The 18115-nt window shown below is 39.6% G+C and overlaps 1 protein-coding gene across 1 annotated transcript in view; it reads right to left on the bottom strand.

Moving 5' to 3' along the window:
- The window catches only part of LOC133138566 (cadherin-4-like), a 296079-nt gene that overhangs the window by 50652 nt on the left and 227312 nt on the right, over nt 1-18115 (bottom strand). The window contains 2 exon segments of the mRNA XM_061257438.1: nt 433-577; nt 8747-8902. Of these exon segments, the coding sequence (XP_061113422.1) occupies nt 433-577; nt 8747-8902 (301 nt within the window).

Raw genomic sequence — 18115 nt, 5'->3', positions numbered from 1 at the left:
CATAGAGAATCACTCTCTGGATGTCCTGACATCAATTACAGCACTGTTTCTTTTCTTGCCTGGACATTTTTAAAGGACGCAAGGCCGGTGCCTATCTGAGCGAGTGAGGGGATTATCCTGCAGTACTTTTCGCACCATAGATGGCCATTGATGGATGCGGCTAGAGTGAGCTTAGTTTCAGGAACAAATATCGACAAAGTTAGACTGAGCGTGGCAGGGTTCATTGGCCTGAACATCCTGTCCTAATGCTCAGGAATTAACTGATTAGCCTTTCAGTTCATTCACACTTTCATCCTCTCCACTCATTCATCCACTTCTATTCCATTAATTCACTCATTCATCCGTCCAGTTTAATAATCTACCATCCTTACCGTGTATATACCCATGCCTATAGCACCTTATATAGTCATTCACTCGATACACTCTGTTTACCTGGCTTGGAGCCCTCGTCCACAGATCCGTTGTAGACCTGGTTTTTAAACTCGGGCCTGTTGTCATTCATGTCGATCACGTAGATGTACAGGTCAATGGGGTTCTCCACCTTATTCCCATTCATGTCCACAGCGTGGGCTCTGAGCTGCAGGAAAACAGGGAACAGATGTGCCTTTGAGACAGGGCAACATGGGACACAGGATACAGGGTACAGATGTGCCTTTGAGACAGGGCAACATGGGACATGGGGTACATGTGCCTTTGAGACAGGGCAACACAGAACACCGGATACAGGGTACAGATGTGCCTTTGAGACAGGGCAACATGGGACACGGTCGGAAGGGGGGAGTTGGGAACTGTCATTTTTACTTTACTGCATGTATGGCACCATGTAACATGAGTGTAAGGTTATCCCTTAAAGGCATATTTTCCCTCCATAACAAATATGAAAAATCTGTGGTTTCTATGATACATGATAGGCTTCAAATAGGTGTGCTAAGCCCCCGTGTTGTACATGACAAATTGTAAAGAATAAAATGTACAAAAACTGATTAACGATCCTACATCTGATCAAAGGCTCTTTGTGTGGACCCTTTCATTGCGCTCAGTGTGGGATGGGGGATTTTGTTGGAGACAGATGGGTCTTGCAGGGTCCCTCTAAAATACAGCAATTTCAGCTCTGAGACTACAGACCCCAGCAGGCCCCCTCCAGACTGTTTTTCAAGCTCCCTCAACAGCTGGGTTCTCCAGTGAACGGCACACACCTATTCATCACAAAGCCTTCCTGTGTTTGTCCTCAGCGGAGAGTGCCTCGGCGTTAATGCCACTCTGCCTGTCCACTGCACTTACTTGTTTTCATTCACAGGCAAGGAGGTGTTGGAAAATCACGCTATAAAACAGCCACTTCCTTTGATGTGGGAGAGTGACTTATGTTACACAGTGGGGCAGAGGAATGGAAGAAAGGGTTTTGGGTAATGTTGGCTTTGGTGTGCCTGCCGAACCCCCAGCTGGATGCTGGTTCTCATGGCGAGTGTTGATTCTGTCCTTGTGTTTGCCTAAACTTTTAAACCCCCCCCCCACCTGAGGCCAACCAGGATGGAGGAAAAGTACGGCCCTGCATAGCTCCAGACACCAGCGCACACATTAAATACAGTATGAAATGAAAGCTGTATATTACATCAAATTATGACAACTAAAGAAAACATGAAACTAACAGAAAATATTTCAAATGATTTCATCTATGAGGCAAAGACAAGTGATATAATTACTTTACTAAAGCGAGACTAATTTCCTGAACTTGATCTGTTTGTCTCTCAATGCAACCAGACATAAACAAATCTGAAGCAGTTGGTCTTGCTGCCTCAAAAATATCTGGATATTTCAGTGAGTACAGTGAATTGATGATTTACATTTTTATAGTTTTTAGTTAACCAGTCTAGTCCCATTGGGCAAAAGAAACATAGTAAGGGTAACTCATACAGTGGGCGGTACTGCTCCCTCCATGTGAAATTGTGCATGCCACAGGCAGATGGGCCTTTTGGAGTGAGGGGAACATTTTCCATCACTGCTCAATAAAATATGCATGTGTGATCTGAGGATCATCTCCCCTGCAGCAAGCAGAGCGCAGGCGAGAGCAACGTACTATCTGTGAGGGATTCTGGGAAAGGTCCAGTCTGGGACTCTACCTCAGCCATTTTAGGTTTGCGTCTGATAGAGACTCTATGGAATGGTGCTCAGAGGCTCAGAGCACTGTGCACAGGATAAGAACAGACGGCAATGTGAATGCTCTTCTTTTAACAGAATCTTGCCAATTCGTTTTTTTATCAGGATACCCAGCTTAATTTCTAGCTCATAACATCCCCTAACATCCTTTGTCAGTTTGGAAGAGCAGTGACAAGAAAGCATCTTCTTTAAATGCTGGCAGGGGACAATCCTGCCACAGTTATCATCCATATATCAGCATTCGACCCCAGACGTCCAGGCACATCACTATAGTAAAAAAAAAACTAAAAAACAATGTTTTTAGCGCAGTGATGACATTATACTCTTTAGTGGAGCATTGCATCACACTTGCTCAAGAAAAACTAAAAGTAACTTAAGTCTACAGACAAGCTTACAAACATCTATTGTGTGATGACACACTGACAGAAACTCATGAATAAACAGTTAAGCCTAGCTGGATATCCCTACAGTATGTCAATTTTTTGAATCTGGAGAAAATCCCTCTCTTAACTGGTGACAATGACATCACCAGTTTTTAACTTCTTTCTTTTGTCATAAACAGTGTGTTGTTCCAAGTAAGGTTCTGGAAAAGCAGTGAAGTGTGTTTTATTGTAATCAATACAGACCTTCTCACATTTCATTGAGGTTTTGACATGCTGAAATCAATATGGGGTGAGACATACCATCCAGAAACTTTCCCACTCAGGTAATCTCAAGAAAATGTTTTCATAGGTGATTTTTTTTTATCACAAATAGAAGGGGAAGAAGCAATAACCTTCTGAATATAATATTCACTAACAACACTTCAAAGGTCATACATACATATCTAAGCTTCAAAAATAATGAATCCTTTTGTTTGCTTGAACAACGGGAAGGTTCTATTCATTCAACGATCCAAAAATAACTTGTTGTACCCTAGAATGTTTTTAAATAAGTTTTCATTTATTTTACGCTTCTAGAGAAAACTGCAAATGAGGGGAATTCTCAAAAAAGATTATTGAATTAAGAATTCAACGGTGATCCCAGAGAACATTAATTCACACCAGCTCTGCACAGAGTCTTTTCAAAATGCAGAATAAAAGAACAGTTGTTGCTGTTGTTAAGGTGCTTAGTGTATCTAACCTGGGCCCCGAGGCTGCTGTGTCAGGTCTTATTGCATTACAAGGCTTTGGGCCATCCAAACAACATCTCACAGTTGCAACGCTGACACCGCTGTCCGCAATTACACTGGTCCATGTTGCCATACTGAATACTAACCACTTCACCCAACCCCACCTCAGCACTTCAGTTCTGCTCCACACTCGTTTAGGAAAATTGAGTTCTATAGCAAGCAAACGTGCAGCTTCAAGCAGAAAGACAAACAGATTGAGACATACTATGATACAAGCAGAAACACAAACACTCACAAAGGCGCTGTTTACATACAGAAGCACAAGCACATACTGTACATACAAACAGATAAAGGCGGAAAACACACACAAATGGATACACATATGGCACGCACACACATACTCATACACACGCACACACAGAGGAATACAGAGAGACCTGCAGGGACATACAGTACAGAGAAGCACGAATGCAAGTAAACATAGAAATTCTGTACGAAAATATATATACAAACACACAGACACGCAGAAGCAAATAACATAAAGGAAAAAGAGGAATGTGATAAATAGTAGAGGAAGACACATAAACAGACAGACGAGACACAAAGGAACATGTGGAGGAACAGAGACATGCAGTTGGATCTAGAGCGATGTAGAATGAGACAGAAACCATATAGTGAGACACACAGACAGCTGTGTAAAAATAGAGATGCTCAGTGAGACAGAGAGGTGTAGAGTGAAGCAGAAAGAGAGTCACGCAACAAAACACCTGGTGAGGCACAGAAACATATGGTGACAGAAACAAAAAGCTAATGCTCAGCCATAATGGCATGGGGGAAAGACTCTTAAAGCGTATGATACGTGCATCAGAAACATAGAGCCCTAGTTATGCCAGGTGTCTGAGGAACATGCACAGGGTCACTGGAAAGCCCACAAAAATGATCTCACATGCTCACTGAAGCTGGAGCCTTGCACAGAAAAGAACAGAATTATTTCAATTCACTTCTTCACAACTGATGTGTATCCTCTCCCTTTTCCTCCTGCAAAAAAACTGCATCATTGGGTCTCACAAAGGTTAATTTGACTTTACTTTTTCCTGCACATTGTTTGATCTTGCTGTGCACCCAATATCCGTGAGCAGGCGATTGCCATGAAAGCTCTTGACTGGTGCCAGGGCTGTTATCATTGCTGCTGCTGGATCTGGTAATTCAATAACATTAGGAGTCAAAGATTACTGTTGTGTTTAAAGAAGGGAAAATGCAATTCTGTGTTGGAATTAAAGTTATTATCTTCAAAAAGATGAAAAAGCGGTCACTGCTGATTGGGTGCCCTCTACCCAGGTTTTGGATGAAGATAAGCAGGGGACACTGCCATGTCTGGATGTGCCAGATTGGTGAGGCTAATTTTTCTGTGACTCACTGTTTTATGTTACCTACTTTAGAAATAAAACAACACAAAATATGGCAAATGCTAGATTAAATGTGGGAATACTTGAAAAACAATAATTAATGGGCGATACCCATCTTTGATCCACAGCGCAAACGTTGCCATTTTAAGTAATTATACAAACAAGAATACATTTGTATCCCAAATGTTTGAGATGAGCCTTTGAAGAGCCTTAAACTAAGTAAAGATTAAACCCTTCAAGATGGATATTCCCTTCCTTAAGAAACTGCACTGTCATCTTGATGAGTCACTTCCACGGTCCGTCTGTTTGCCCTTGCACACAAAAAACGCGCATGTGCATTCCTCCACTTAATTATACACTAGACTTGCAGTACAGGCCCGAGCAAACAAACAAACAAGCAACCAGAAATCTGTTTCCTCAGCTGTGATGTGATGCGTTGAGCTGGCATATCCTGCAGAAATGGATTTAAGAAGCCCGATCGGCCGACTGCCAATGGAAAGCTTTTGGGAATGATTAATGCACTGGCAGGTAGGCCAGGACACGCACCCTGGCTCCTGCAGTCTCCCACGAACCTCTGCTTCTTCGCTGTGACTTCGTCTCCTGGTCAAGGAAACTTCCCCATCTTGCAACAAGCTCCCTAGTTTTAGTTGGGAACCATACTGCTCTGCTTGGGGCAAGCAGCATTATTGTGCGATTATTGGATGATTAGTGGGTGCTCTTGGGCAGGGAGGGAAGTTCTGCGGGCTAGTTTTGCCGTATGTGGGCCTTCCTTAACACGCTGTTTTAACAAATCTCACTCGACCGTTTCCAACAGTGAGTGCTCATTCTGCTTCCTCGCAGAGGCTGCCTGTAAATGCTCCCCCATGCGTGAACCATCCAGGTACAGTACACAGATCCAAGTGGCTAGGTGCTCTCCACGGGCATAATTTGGGCTGATTGGAAAATAGAAAGTGTTCCATCGGTGTTGGAATGAGAAAATCCAAAGAAAAATAATGGAAAAACATGAGTGATCGAGGGAGGAGGAAGCCAATTGAAAATGAGGAGAGATGGAGGACTGTAATTTGGGCTGATTGGTCAATAGAAAGTGTTCCATCAGTATTGGAATGAAAAAAAAAAATCATTACAAAATATGAGTGATCGAGGACGGAAGAGGCATATTTAAAAATGAGGGGAGATGATTGAGATCTAACAACACTCCCAGTTGCTCTGTATTGATAGGGTGGTCTGACACATACAATTTTAGAGGCATACATATTTGGTCTCTTGAGCAACCTGGTTTCATATTCTCCCTTATAATACAAAGCTTCTTTTTTCACTCTCCAGTTCAGTTTCAAATGCCCAAGAAGAATTGCTGGGACACCCAAACAACCTTCAGACTTAACCATTGACATGACCAAGATTCTCATTGCAGATAACTGCTAATAAGGGTAGTGCTATTTGTTTGAGAGAGCTGCTTTGTTAACCTCTCTCAATGAACCCTACTTTTAGGAAATAAAATCTGTCCAAGACATCCTTGTAGTTCACCCTTGGAACCAACAGATGGCTGCAGTTTATGAGTTTAAGGGTGAAATACCTGTGCCAGACAGATGCAACCCTTTTCAATGGCAATTTCATTATCTTCCTTCAATTAAATAGCCTCCGAGATACCGAGTGGGGTTGACAGTTAGAGGATGTAGACTTCCAATATGTATTTCCTATTTTTGCTTCTGCATACCTGTCAAACTGTCACAAGCACAGTTTGCACTTTTTTATAATTACTTTCATTCAGAGGTATTGGCAAACACTGAGCCTGAAGACATTGTTTCATTTCATCTTGGTGATATACTTGTGCTCTACTTGGGTTATTTATTTATTTATTTAACCTGAGGTACTTATTCTAATCTGCTTTAAAGAGAGTGGGTTATGTATGAATGGATGCTCTGACAGTAAACACTCAGAAGTCCCTCCAAAAGTGACATCAGTGAGGTAAACAGACACGTTTGCTTCAGAAGGCACAACAAAACTGCCTTTCATTAGTCCTGACAGCTTAGATGAATCTACACATTCCTCTGTCTTTGTACGCCAAACCTCAACTAATTGACAGTTTGAGTTCTGATGTATTTCTGCCAGCTTGACTTTCTCAAGAACTGCTCTTATTTTAGATTTAACTGACATAAAATTACTTCTTGAAATGAGTAAAAACCAAACAAATAGGATATACACTGAGCACTTTATTAGGAACACAATACTAATACTGGGCATGTTTTCAAGATGTTGAAAATATTGCTTTTAGATTCTGAGATGACTGCATCAAACTATTTCTGCAGATTTGAAAGCCGCACATTCATGCTGTGAATCTCCTGCTCTACCACATCCCAAGGGTGTTCTATTGGATTCAGCCCCAGTGACTGGGAAGGCCACTGAAGAATATTGAACTCATTGTCATGTTCGCAAAACCAGTTTGAGATGACTTTTGCTTTGTGACATGGTGCATTACCATGCTGGCAGTAGCCATGAGAAGATGGGTACATTGTGGCCTTGAAGGGATACACATGGTCAGCAACGATATTCAAATAGGCTGTGGCATTCAAGTGATGATTGATTGGAATTAACAGGCCCAAAATGAGGGGGCCAAGAAAACATTCCCCACACCATTACACCACCGCCACCAGCCTGGACTGTTGACACAAGGCAGGTTGGGTCCATGGATTCACACTGTTGGCGCCACTGCAGCCTCAGCTTTCTGTTCTTGGCTGACAGAAGTCTGGCCATTCTCCGTTTACTCTTTTGTTTTTCGCACCATTCTGAGTAAACTCTAGGGACTGTTGTGCGTGAAAATCCCCTGAGATCAGAAGTTACAGAAATACTCAAACCAGCCGTCTGGCACCAATAAACATGCCACAGTTGAATTCAATGAGACCAAATTTTTTCCTGATTCTGATGGTTGATATGAACATTAACTTATGTTCCTGATCTGTATCTGCATCATTTTATGCATTGCACTGCTGCCACATGATTGTCTGATTATCGTGTGAATAAGTAGGTGTACATGTGTTCCTAATAAAGTGCTCAGTTAGTGTTTATAACTCCATAATGTTTGGGAGAAACACATTTTTTCCTCAATTTGATTCTGTAGTTTGTGTATGTAACCAAACAATGCAAACATAGTTCAATTTTGGGTTAGAAATTGCAGCATTTTTTATATATACTGTAGTCCCCCCCAATTCAGGGCACCATAATAGTTGGGATAGATGGCTTCACGGGTGTTTCTGATTAGCCAGGTGTGCTCAATTTCTTCATTGCAAGTACACAACAGCTTTCAGAATCTAGTCTTGATTCTAGGCTTTTGATTGCCTTTGGGATTTTTTATTGGCATTTGTCAACATGAGGACCACAGTTGTGCCAATGAAAGTCAATGAAGGCATTATGAGGTTGAAAAAAGAAAAGCCAAAGACACACAGGCCAAGCAATAAGCAATAAGGCCAAGCAATAAGCTTCCCAAACGAAACTTTGGAACATCATTAAGAAGAGCCCCGATGAGCCCTGTAATTGCAAAAGGGCTGGTAGGCTATGAAAAACCTGTACAGTTGATGACCAAAGAATTCTCACCATAATGATGAAAACCCCCCAAACACCTATCTACAGATCAGGAACATTGTTCAGGAGGCAGGCATGCATGTGCCAGTGACTACTGTCCAAAGAAGACTTCACAAACAAAACTTTATTTAACCAGGGAGATCCACTGAAAATGTGTTCTCATTTAGAAAGATGCCCTGGGACAAATGGCAGAGAGAAACAGTTGCAAGCAGGGCGAGAGAGAGAGAACAGGGGTAAAGCCTGCGGAACAGTGGAAGAGCCTTGCTCAAGGGCCCAACGGCAGGGTGTTGTTTAGTTGTTTTATTTTTAAATTTAGGGACCCAACTCTCCCCAGATGCAGGTCAGCATCCCTATACACCAATCGGGGGCTCACATAAACAGCTTATTAGAAATGTACATGAATTACAGTGCTGTGAAGTCAACATGATTTTTATGATAAACCAGAGACAGCTTGTTCCAGGGCCAGGTGATTTAGTATGGGTGATGCTTTTGCACTCACATGGTAGGATGACCTCTCTTCTCTGTCCAGAGGCTTGGTGACGAACATCTTTCCCGCCACCGGGTCTATCCTGAAAACCTCGTTGGGGGGCTGGTCAGCCCCCACGCCAGTGATGCTGTAGCGAATCTGAATCTCCCGGTCTTGATCAGAACGGATCTGAAGACAAACAAGGAATAACAGAATGAAAGGTCAGCCTCTTCTTTTCATTCAAATCACCCTAAGAACCACTCCATCCCCAGGAATGAACATTTCACTATAGGGCACTATTTGTTGAAGTATATCATGATTCCACAAACATGCAATTCTCATGGCAGACTACAGAGGTGGAGAGACAGGGAGACAGAATATGAAATCTTTCAAAGCCATGGAGATCTGTATAACTAATTAAGCTATGTCTTCTCTATGTTCACCCTACAACCTGACAAACAGTGTTGAGAAGTAGGTTATATCTGCTAAATACACACATCCATGCCTTGCATTTAGAATCAAGGGTAACCTCTGAGTTTGACTTCCAAAGACATTTTGAATATTGTGTATGTCCATTAGGTTTAACACAAAAACCATGTCCGACACAATAATTCCACTTCAAACGTCTGCAGGCATTTTTTCTATCCACAAAGGCACTCAAGTCTTTGATTTTAGTTTGTGCCCCAACGGGTGATGAAGTTTTGTGGTGTTCTAATTCGGCTTACTTAGTATAAGTTTTGCAGTGATTCGAAGAGCCGATGGGATTACGAAGGGTTTTTCCAAAGAGCTCATGTCTTGGCATTGTGGAGCCTTGGGGAGAGATTCTGCTTTTTGAATGTTCCAAGAATGTAATGTCCTGTTTTGAAACTGATTAATAATGAATATTCATCAAATTCAGCCATGAATGCATTCCCTTTGTGTTGTTAAGTGCTTGTTCCACTTTCTCATGTCATATTCTGTAAGATCCCTCCCACCTCACAGCAATGACTGGAAGGTAAATTATTTGTCTTTTATGCTCATGCACAATAGTTTTATTCCACTCAGTTACAGGCTCAAGTTATTTAATCAGCTCTTGTGAAATTGTACCTATCACCCTGCAGTATGGTCAGCTAACTTTCACCTTGACCTTCCCATTAAGATATATAATTTCAATAATTTCAATTAAAGTGTACTACACAACCAAAATATTTTAGTAGTAGTTTAGTCACTCTGCCTTATAATCACTTTAACACTTGCAGACACACATGTATTGAGCGTGTTGGCATTTATATAGTAACTTGAGAACTGTTAAATGCACAATAGCCCTACTAAAAGACCACAGCAAAATATCAAGGTTCACCCATACCTCTCACTCAGTGACAACTAAGGGAACTGGATGCTGGATTATTTTTTACTGGATCGTTTCGTATTTATTGCAGTGGCGGAAGTGTTCCAGCAGCTAGGTCTGCCATGACACATTATTCATTTTGTGTGTCATGCAGAGAAAAACCTGGGTTTGCAGGTTACTCTCACAATGAGGACATTGTGTTGTTATACTGTTGTTTATACATGTAGAATAGCACCATATTTATTGATGCACATGTGGACTATTCGTGCAAAGTGAGTTAATGATTAGGATATCAGCTGTATTTGAAATACTGGGATGTCAGTGTGGGGATGCAGGTCCAAGGAGGTGCTGTTATTAGACAGACTCAAATCAAAACACTAAATCATGAAATTCATGTTACTGTATTAATATGTAAGTGGACAGAACACATATTTTCCTTGGGAAGACTGGCAGAGGGTTGGTAACCAAATGGTTTGGGGGGACTGAGGACTAAGTGTAGGCACAGGCAATACAAACTGACAAGATAAAAACTACTGAGCATGTAGATATGTTTCTGCAGAATAGAGTGGAATATTTTCTCTCTTTAACAGTTGGTTGGTCAATGATGGTTTGTCAACAAAAAAAGCCTTTTCCCTTTTCCATTTGGCATGATCTCAGCTTTGAATATGATCTGCTGCCGTTGGCAAAAGGAAAGATGGGAGGTGTAAGGATGGAGTGGAATTGTGATCCAAAGCATTACCAGTGCTTACTGTGGCATAGGTACTCTTCAGACATCATGGCTTGTTGTAAAAGTGACTGCTTGGACACGCCACATTTTAGTGAAGTAAAAGTACACTGAGGGACACAGGCTTAGTGAACATGATAAAAGTTAAACAAGTGATTACACATGTTCTTTAATTTAGTCTAAATAATTACTTTTTTTTGACAGATATTATCATTATTTTTCATTGTAGCTGTAAACGCATCTTGAAATCGGGGAAGTAGAGGTAAGCAGCTGCTCTCTACCTCATACCTTTCACCCCATATACCACCAGCCAAACTCTGCAGTCAACAGATAATTATACAGAATGTGCACCTGGCAGAACAGGTGCCCAGTTGACCATAGGAAGTCAGTGGAGATCAGAGATAGTTACCCTTGTGTAGTGATACACAACAACACACATTAGGTTGTATAAGGATATTTAAAACAAGAATTCAATATTTCAGTCTCTTGCAGACATAATTCTACCATATGTTTATTCTTTCGAGACCTTGACAGATTTAATTTAAATGGCCTTAGCAGGAAGAACATATTTATATGTTGAAAAGTTGAATAGCAGATTACTTTTCATTTGCGCCATAATCAGGTAACTGACAGCATGTAATTGAAAAATGAACACATTTTGAATATACACTAACAAGATCTAGTTAGAATAAAATACCAGGGGAAAGAATATCAACCAGAATACAGGCATCAGATATCAATTTTCACAGTTCACACACACACACACACACATGGTGTGCTATCTATAAGAACATTCTGGCAGCCTATTCTATCCTGGGTTCCTCAGAACTGCCACAGACAAATTCAGGTCTCAACCAACACCCGCTACCATATCTCTCTGCCACCCTCCACTCATCTGACCTAATCGCAAATAATTGATGGTCTTCCATTAAGCAGGTAGGATGAGTACAGTGAAGAGCCAATATTTCCTGCACCATTTAATAAGAGGAACATGGGAGCAACTGAACATAGGGAGCTGCTTTTTCAGTTCCCCAGAGCTAATAAAGAGCAATTTGATACATTAAGTGTACTGAAAGGTCTGTGATTTGGATTCGAGTGCTGCATAAGTGGGCTACATTTGAAGGAATCTTTCAATTTAGCCTCAAATTGGGTTCCAGAAAGGTCTTTCTTCTCTTCATGCTCCATTAGCAAGAAGACACTCTGTTACTGCACTAATGGCCATATATTTTGGGGAGTATACTGTATACAGTAGCTAACTATCTGTTTTTTTGACTAGTTTCATTGCCTCTATCTCAGACTGACTTTTCATTTGACAGACACAAGCCAGGGCTTCTTGTGAAAGAAAGTGTAAGAAATTGACCAAGATAAAAAAAGATTTAAATGTTATATATATTGTTTTACAAAAATGCATTATCTATAACACGGTTGTTAAAGATCAACAGCTCCTTAATCAACAGTACATTTCAGAAGGGAAATGTCTCATTAAATAGTGCTGGCAAACCGGTTTGCACTATGTGGGAGGCTTAATTTGGTATTGTATTGTATTTATGATCTCACAGAAGCCCCTCCCACTTCAACATCAGATACAAAAGTCCTTTCTTAACCAGGAGACCATACCAGTTGATTTAATAGCTGATTAATCCTCCTTGGGATCGGCATAATATATAATATGCTCATATTATATGTTTATATATTAAATCTAATAAAGCACATATATGGAGTATGTGACAAATAAACATTGACTTAATATGTAAATATGGTGCACACATATAACAGGTAAGTGTAAATGACATATTTACACAAATAATAAAAATAATATAATTTTGGTTTGGCCATTCATTTTCAAGGGCTTATTGTTATGTTTTGGGTGAAATTATTGTACATGCTACCACATGAACTAGAACTCACTAGCGCTATAATGCAGGCTCTAATGGAAACATGGCAGATTCATATTTTTATTTTTATATCTTAAATATTTTATGCGAGAAAATGCTGGGAAATGTGTACTCAGTTAGATGTGCTCTTCCAGAAAACATACAGTCTCATTTTTGAACACCTGGTTGTGTTTTCAGGCAAATGACATCAGTCAGGTGAAACAACACTCCGGGCATATTTGTGGAGGCTGCCATTAGTTCCAGCATGCTCACTCACCTAATATTTCCAGTTTCATAAGAAGTTGAATTTGTGTTTTGCAAATCTGCAGTGGTTAGTCTTGAGAGCAATAACATTTATCAATAAAGACTTAGCAAGCACAACATCCCCACAGTATGAGACAAACTGAATTGAATTACACAGGCAACCCCCCTCCCCCACGGTGGACACACACACGCATATGAAGAAAATTAGTTTCATCATTCTGCTTCATATTTTCACTGTTGTTTCACCTCCCCCATTATTTATATTACATTTAAACTACTCTTAATTTCTTCAAGCAAGTTCAGGCAGCTTCTCAAGAGGAAAAGACACCGACCAGCCGATATGTTACTCACATCACTCCCGCCACAACAGACATGGTGGTAGCATTTATAGTAGGTAGCCGATAGCATAGGGGACTTGGGACATACAATGGATTGCAAAGATGATTTAATCAATTCTTAGAGGACACATCCACTTTTCCTAATGAGGTCAGAGTGTTTACAAGTAGTTTATCTCCTCTGAATTGATCTTTCTACTTGGTTTAACAAAGACAATATATTGGTAATCTGTTTATCTGTTCAAGCAATGGATTTTTATATATAACGTATACTCATGCTTCATATATGAAATGGTAAGATGGCCTGTTTACACAGATGAAAATAAAATTAAGAATGCATTAATTCTTCTTCTTCTTCTTCTTCTTCTTCTTCTTCTTCTTCATCTTCGATTTATTAATTAAAAAAATAAAAAAATAAAAAATACTAATAATAATAATAATAATAATAATAATAATAATAATAATAATTATTATTATTATTATTATTATTATCTTTCCATCTTAAAGGTACAATAGGTTATTTTGGACTTCAAACGGACAAGAGAGGAATTTCAGCAACAAACAACCTCAAACCATAACACTGTTCCCACAGTCTCTGAATATAATGCGTAATATAAAGCATTATTATACAGTTCAGTGTTCTTATGCACTGTTGACAGCTGACAGTGACAAACGCAACAGAGCCTGCCGTCTTTTTGTAGTGTTATATTAAGAAAATGTTTGCCGAACATAACCAACTATATTATGAGCAAGCAAGTTATTTTGGCTATGCAACCAGCTGGCTACATAACTAAGATATGATAGTCTACCACAAAGATGCAACTGCAACTTATAGTTTGAGATAAATGTTTTGCTAAACAAGGATGATTGAACATGTAGAGACAAAAGGAACGTGTAGCTGCCCAAATTGCACTCCAGACAAGTGATCACTGAAACTATGTATACTATTGCTTATATCGTTAGAAAACAATACCAGCTCGCTCTCAGTAACAACAAGCAAATTAGCTATAACTAGTTAGCTTCCCGGATTTACAAATATCTACCAGAGGCACAACGCTTGTGAACTATGCATCGCTACTATGTTTGTATTGTCTATATTTTATCGTAAGTGGATATTTGTAAATTTGTCAAGTTAACTATCGCTAATTTGCTTCTTGCTACCGATAGCGAACCAGTATTATTTTTAACTAGATATGTCATCTTTGCTTGGATAATAAGCAATAAAAGCCCAAATGCAAATTGGCTGCAGCAGTTTTCAACCAATGAGCTTGAATTTTTGTACAGCTGTACAATGTTTTGATACAGAATGACGGCCCAACAAGTGTACACTTTGAAACTCTATCAAGGACTATCAATACAGGCAGAGGGTGAGTCAACATGTCAGTGAGCCTCATTTCAATAATAGGAAGGGATTAACAATATTTTACCACATTGTACCTAGTGTACCTTTAATACTAAAAGAAACAGCTTGAAATAATTTAAGTAATGTCTTTAAAAACAAATACATAATATTCCTGGAGTTACTAGTCTCCCATGGGTAATGCATGATAAAGTGATTCATTTTGAAGAGTGCTAATAATGAAACCAGATTCTTTGCCTCTCTTCTTGGAGAATAAAAAAGGGAATGGACTGGGATGCAAGAAACTGTAACACACAGACCATACACTGGTTAAATGACCTATTTGTAGTCGGATCAAAGCAATTTCCTTCATTACTGACAACTTGTCAGGTCTTAAGGAGATCTTATCAGTGAGCTAAGCTACCACTGTGAAGCAAACTGATTCAAATAAGAAAGCATGCCATTACCTCTCAAGGGAAAACAAGGCAAAAAACACTGACGGAATTTATTGGAATAAAGTCCAATCATGGCTTAGCCAGTAGGCTTTCGCCAAGCTTTCTTAGTTGTAGCAGTTTCTTTCTTTAAAAAGAAAAAGGCACAAATGTGTCCTACTTTGCAATGTCTTTGACTGTCCATTAAAATTGTTTACTGTATGCTAGTTGGTTGTTTGTATTTTAAAACTGATTGTCTGTCTGTTCTGCCTCTCTATTCATTCCATCTGTGGTTCCAATCTCGCCATTCCGTGAGCCAAAATTCATCACATAATTAACAAAATGAAAATGTGCCATTTTACACCACAGAAAAGTTAGCTAACCCACTAGAATCCTGTAACGACCGTGACATTGCTCAGCATGATCAAAGCAAAGTGAGGTTTGTAGCACGGAAATACACATAGACACGTAAACATGAGATTCTGCAGTATAACAAACTGTAAACACTTTAATGTATGAAAGACATTTGGCTTTAATGTTAAATGATACCCTAGCAGCGCAATCCTTTTCCCTGGATTCTGATCAATAAGGTTAGGTGCAGTAACACAGTGGTAGATTTATTTAGCATGTCTATAAGACACGTTAAGTTAAATTGCTCCAGGGGGAGAGTCTCCTGCTTAGCCTAATCAACTGTAAGTTGTTTTGGATAAAAGCATCAGCTAAATATATTATGTAATGTAAAATAGCCAGTCTGTTGTATTGCCTGGGCTGATTTAGTGCATACCTCATGCATACCCTGTAAAAAATGCAACTACAAAATTTGAAGCAACTGATTACAATGTACTCTGCAAGAAAGTACTGCGGTCGAATCCTGGCCATCGATGAATGTCAAGATATGCTGCAGCCCACCTGCAACCCTGACCGGTAATAGATTGTCTAGAAAATGGATGGATGAATGGATGCCATTGACTTGTTTATTTTTACCCCACAAACACCTTTATTTTTTATGTTGGCCCAGTGCAAAATTCTTTGTTACACAAACTTGATCATTTTTGCTTTGTATTTTCATGGAGTAATAAAATGCACTTCACGAAACTACAAATAACTTACTAGACCTATTCATCTTGTTAGCTGAACAGCACAGTAGGAGGAGCCATGCATATTCTACAGTGTGGTTACTGTATACTTTTAAAGCTATGACAGGTAAAATAATATAATTCAACCAATTCTTCAAACTATTTTTAATTGGCTCTATTTAGTCATCACATTCCCATATTCTCATTCCCTCTTTATATAGCTGCCATCATTTGAAGTATTTGACCATGCGAAGAAGAGATGAATGCGCCCTACAGTAAAAACGTGTTTTTCTATATGGCTGTATTTTTAACTGAAAATAGCAGATTGATCTTCTGTTCAGGATACATCTTAGGGAAGCTAAAGTACGAAGATAAATGAAACAGCACGGCACATTGAGTGAAACGAGGGATTTTGGACAGCTCTTTGGCAGAGGTATTTCAAGTTACAGCTGAACCCCTGTAATGACTGTTTCCTGTGATACGAGTGCATTATGACCAAATAAAAAAAATGTCTCGATTCATCGCCTAGTCCCTCAGCCCACTCTCAGCATGCTTGTTTCTTGCTTCTTACAAAGAGAGAGAACACCAGACACCAGTCCACAAAGTTTTCCATATTTATTGTACTTCCACAAGATGAGGAAAGGCACTCGCGCCAGGGAGAAAGTATAATATTGAATTTTGTAATATAACTCCATAATGGGAAACGCAGCGCCTACAGCTTACAGCCTTTTCCTGCTCATTTAAAACATGGTTTGTTTTTTATTTCCCCCCTCTCTGTCATCACTTCATGACTGGTGTACTCTAAGACTTGCCTCTGGAGGAGACTCATATTGCAGTAACACATATGGGAGGGGAGAGGGGGGGATTCTAGGGCAAAAGGCAAAATAACAATGTTCCTTTTAAAACTTGTGATCATTTAGCACTTTAACACAGTGTATTTTTGTCTCCCTTTCACTCTCTGAAAATTTCAAAAGAGGTGGCAAACAAACCCCTCAAGCAAAAAAATAACAATATATGTGCTTTGATGACACCCACATGGTCAGAGTTTGAGGCTCCATTTGTAAGAGAATCGTGTAGAACAGACTCGAGTCTGTGTGCTTTGGAAAAAGAGCTCTGCCATCAAAATGACATGTTGGGCAGTGCATCTAGTTATCCCACTGTTTTCGATCATTATTTTGATATTTTGATATCTCTCTACCTTCCCAAATGGAAAGCCTGCTGTATGGTGCAATAATTAAAGTGGATAAAATGTTTTTATCTGATTTATCTTAAGGGGAAAAATTTGTATAATCAAGAGAAGTGTGCAATAGTTGTTCTTTTTTTCCACACACATACACACTCAAACAAACAATTTTAGAGGAAATGCACTAAAATCAAGTCTGGATTTTTGGACAACATTATATACCGAACAAGCCATCTAGAAAACAGAAATTGCATCAGCACCTATGGGGAGTGTTAGTTATTTTTTTATATATGTAGCCTAATGATTAGTGCTGTCAATGTTAATGCACTATTGCATGCAATTCATTTAAAAATAAAATAAAATACTCTGTTGGCAAAGCTGAAACACTGCCAATGTTTTTCCTCACACCAGCTCAATTCAGAATCACAAAGAACCTGATTACATCATACATTTAACCATTTATACAAGTATGTGACTATTTTAAAGGCTGTACAATGTAATTACACAAATTCCATGATTGGTCTGTGTGCTCGTCAATCCTTTATCTAATATGAGTGAGAGGGGAGGCGGGGCCTGACCCCAGAAGAGAACAGTTGTGCGTGGCACTCCTATTTTCAGATGCTACAATGAAAGGTGAAGCCGTGGTGGGCTGTTTTAATTAAATTCATGAAGCACCCAAAATCATCTTTGTTTCATATGCTCGAGAAAGGTGCTGACAGGGTGTGAAATGATTCAGAATTTAGTGACGAAAGCCGGGGCAAACGAGACACAAGGTCGTCCAAATCAGTAACACAGCTAATGGAGAAAAGGGCTGAATGGAAAGGTAGAACAAAGAACAAATAAAGATGT

Source organism: Conger conger, chromosome 10, assembly GCF_963514075.1.
Source record: "Conger conger chromosome 10, fConCon1.1, whole genome shotgun sequence".
NCBI classification, from domain to species: Eukaryota; Metazoa; Chordata; class Actinopteri; order Anguilliformes; family Congridae; genus Conger; species Conger conger.
Note: the sequence above shows the minus strand (reverse complement) of the source record. Positions and strands in the feature narration are given on the sequence as shown.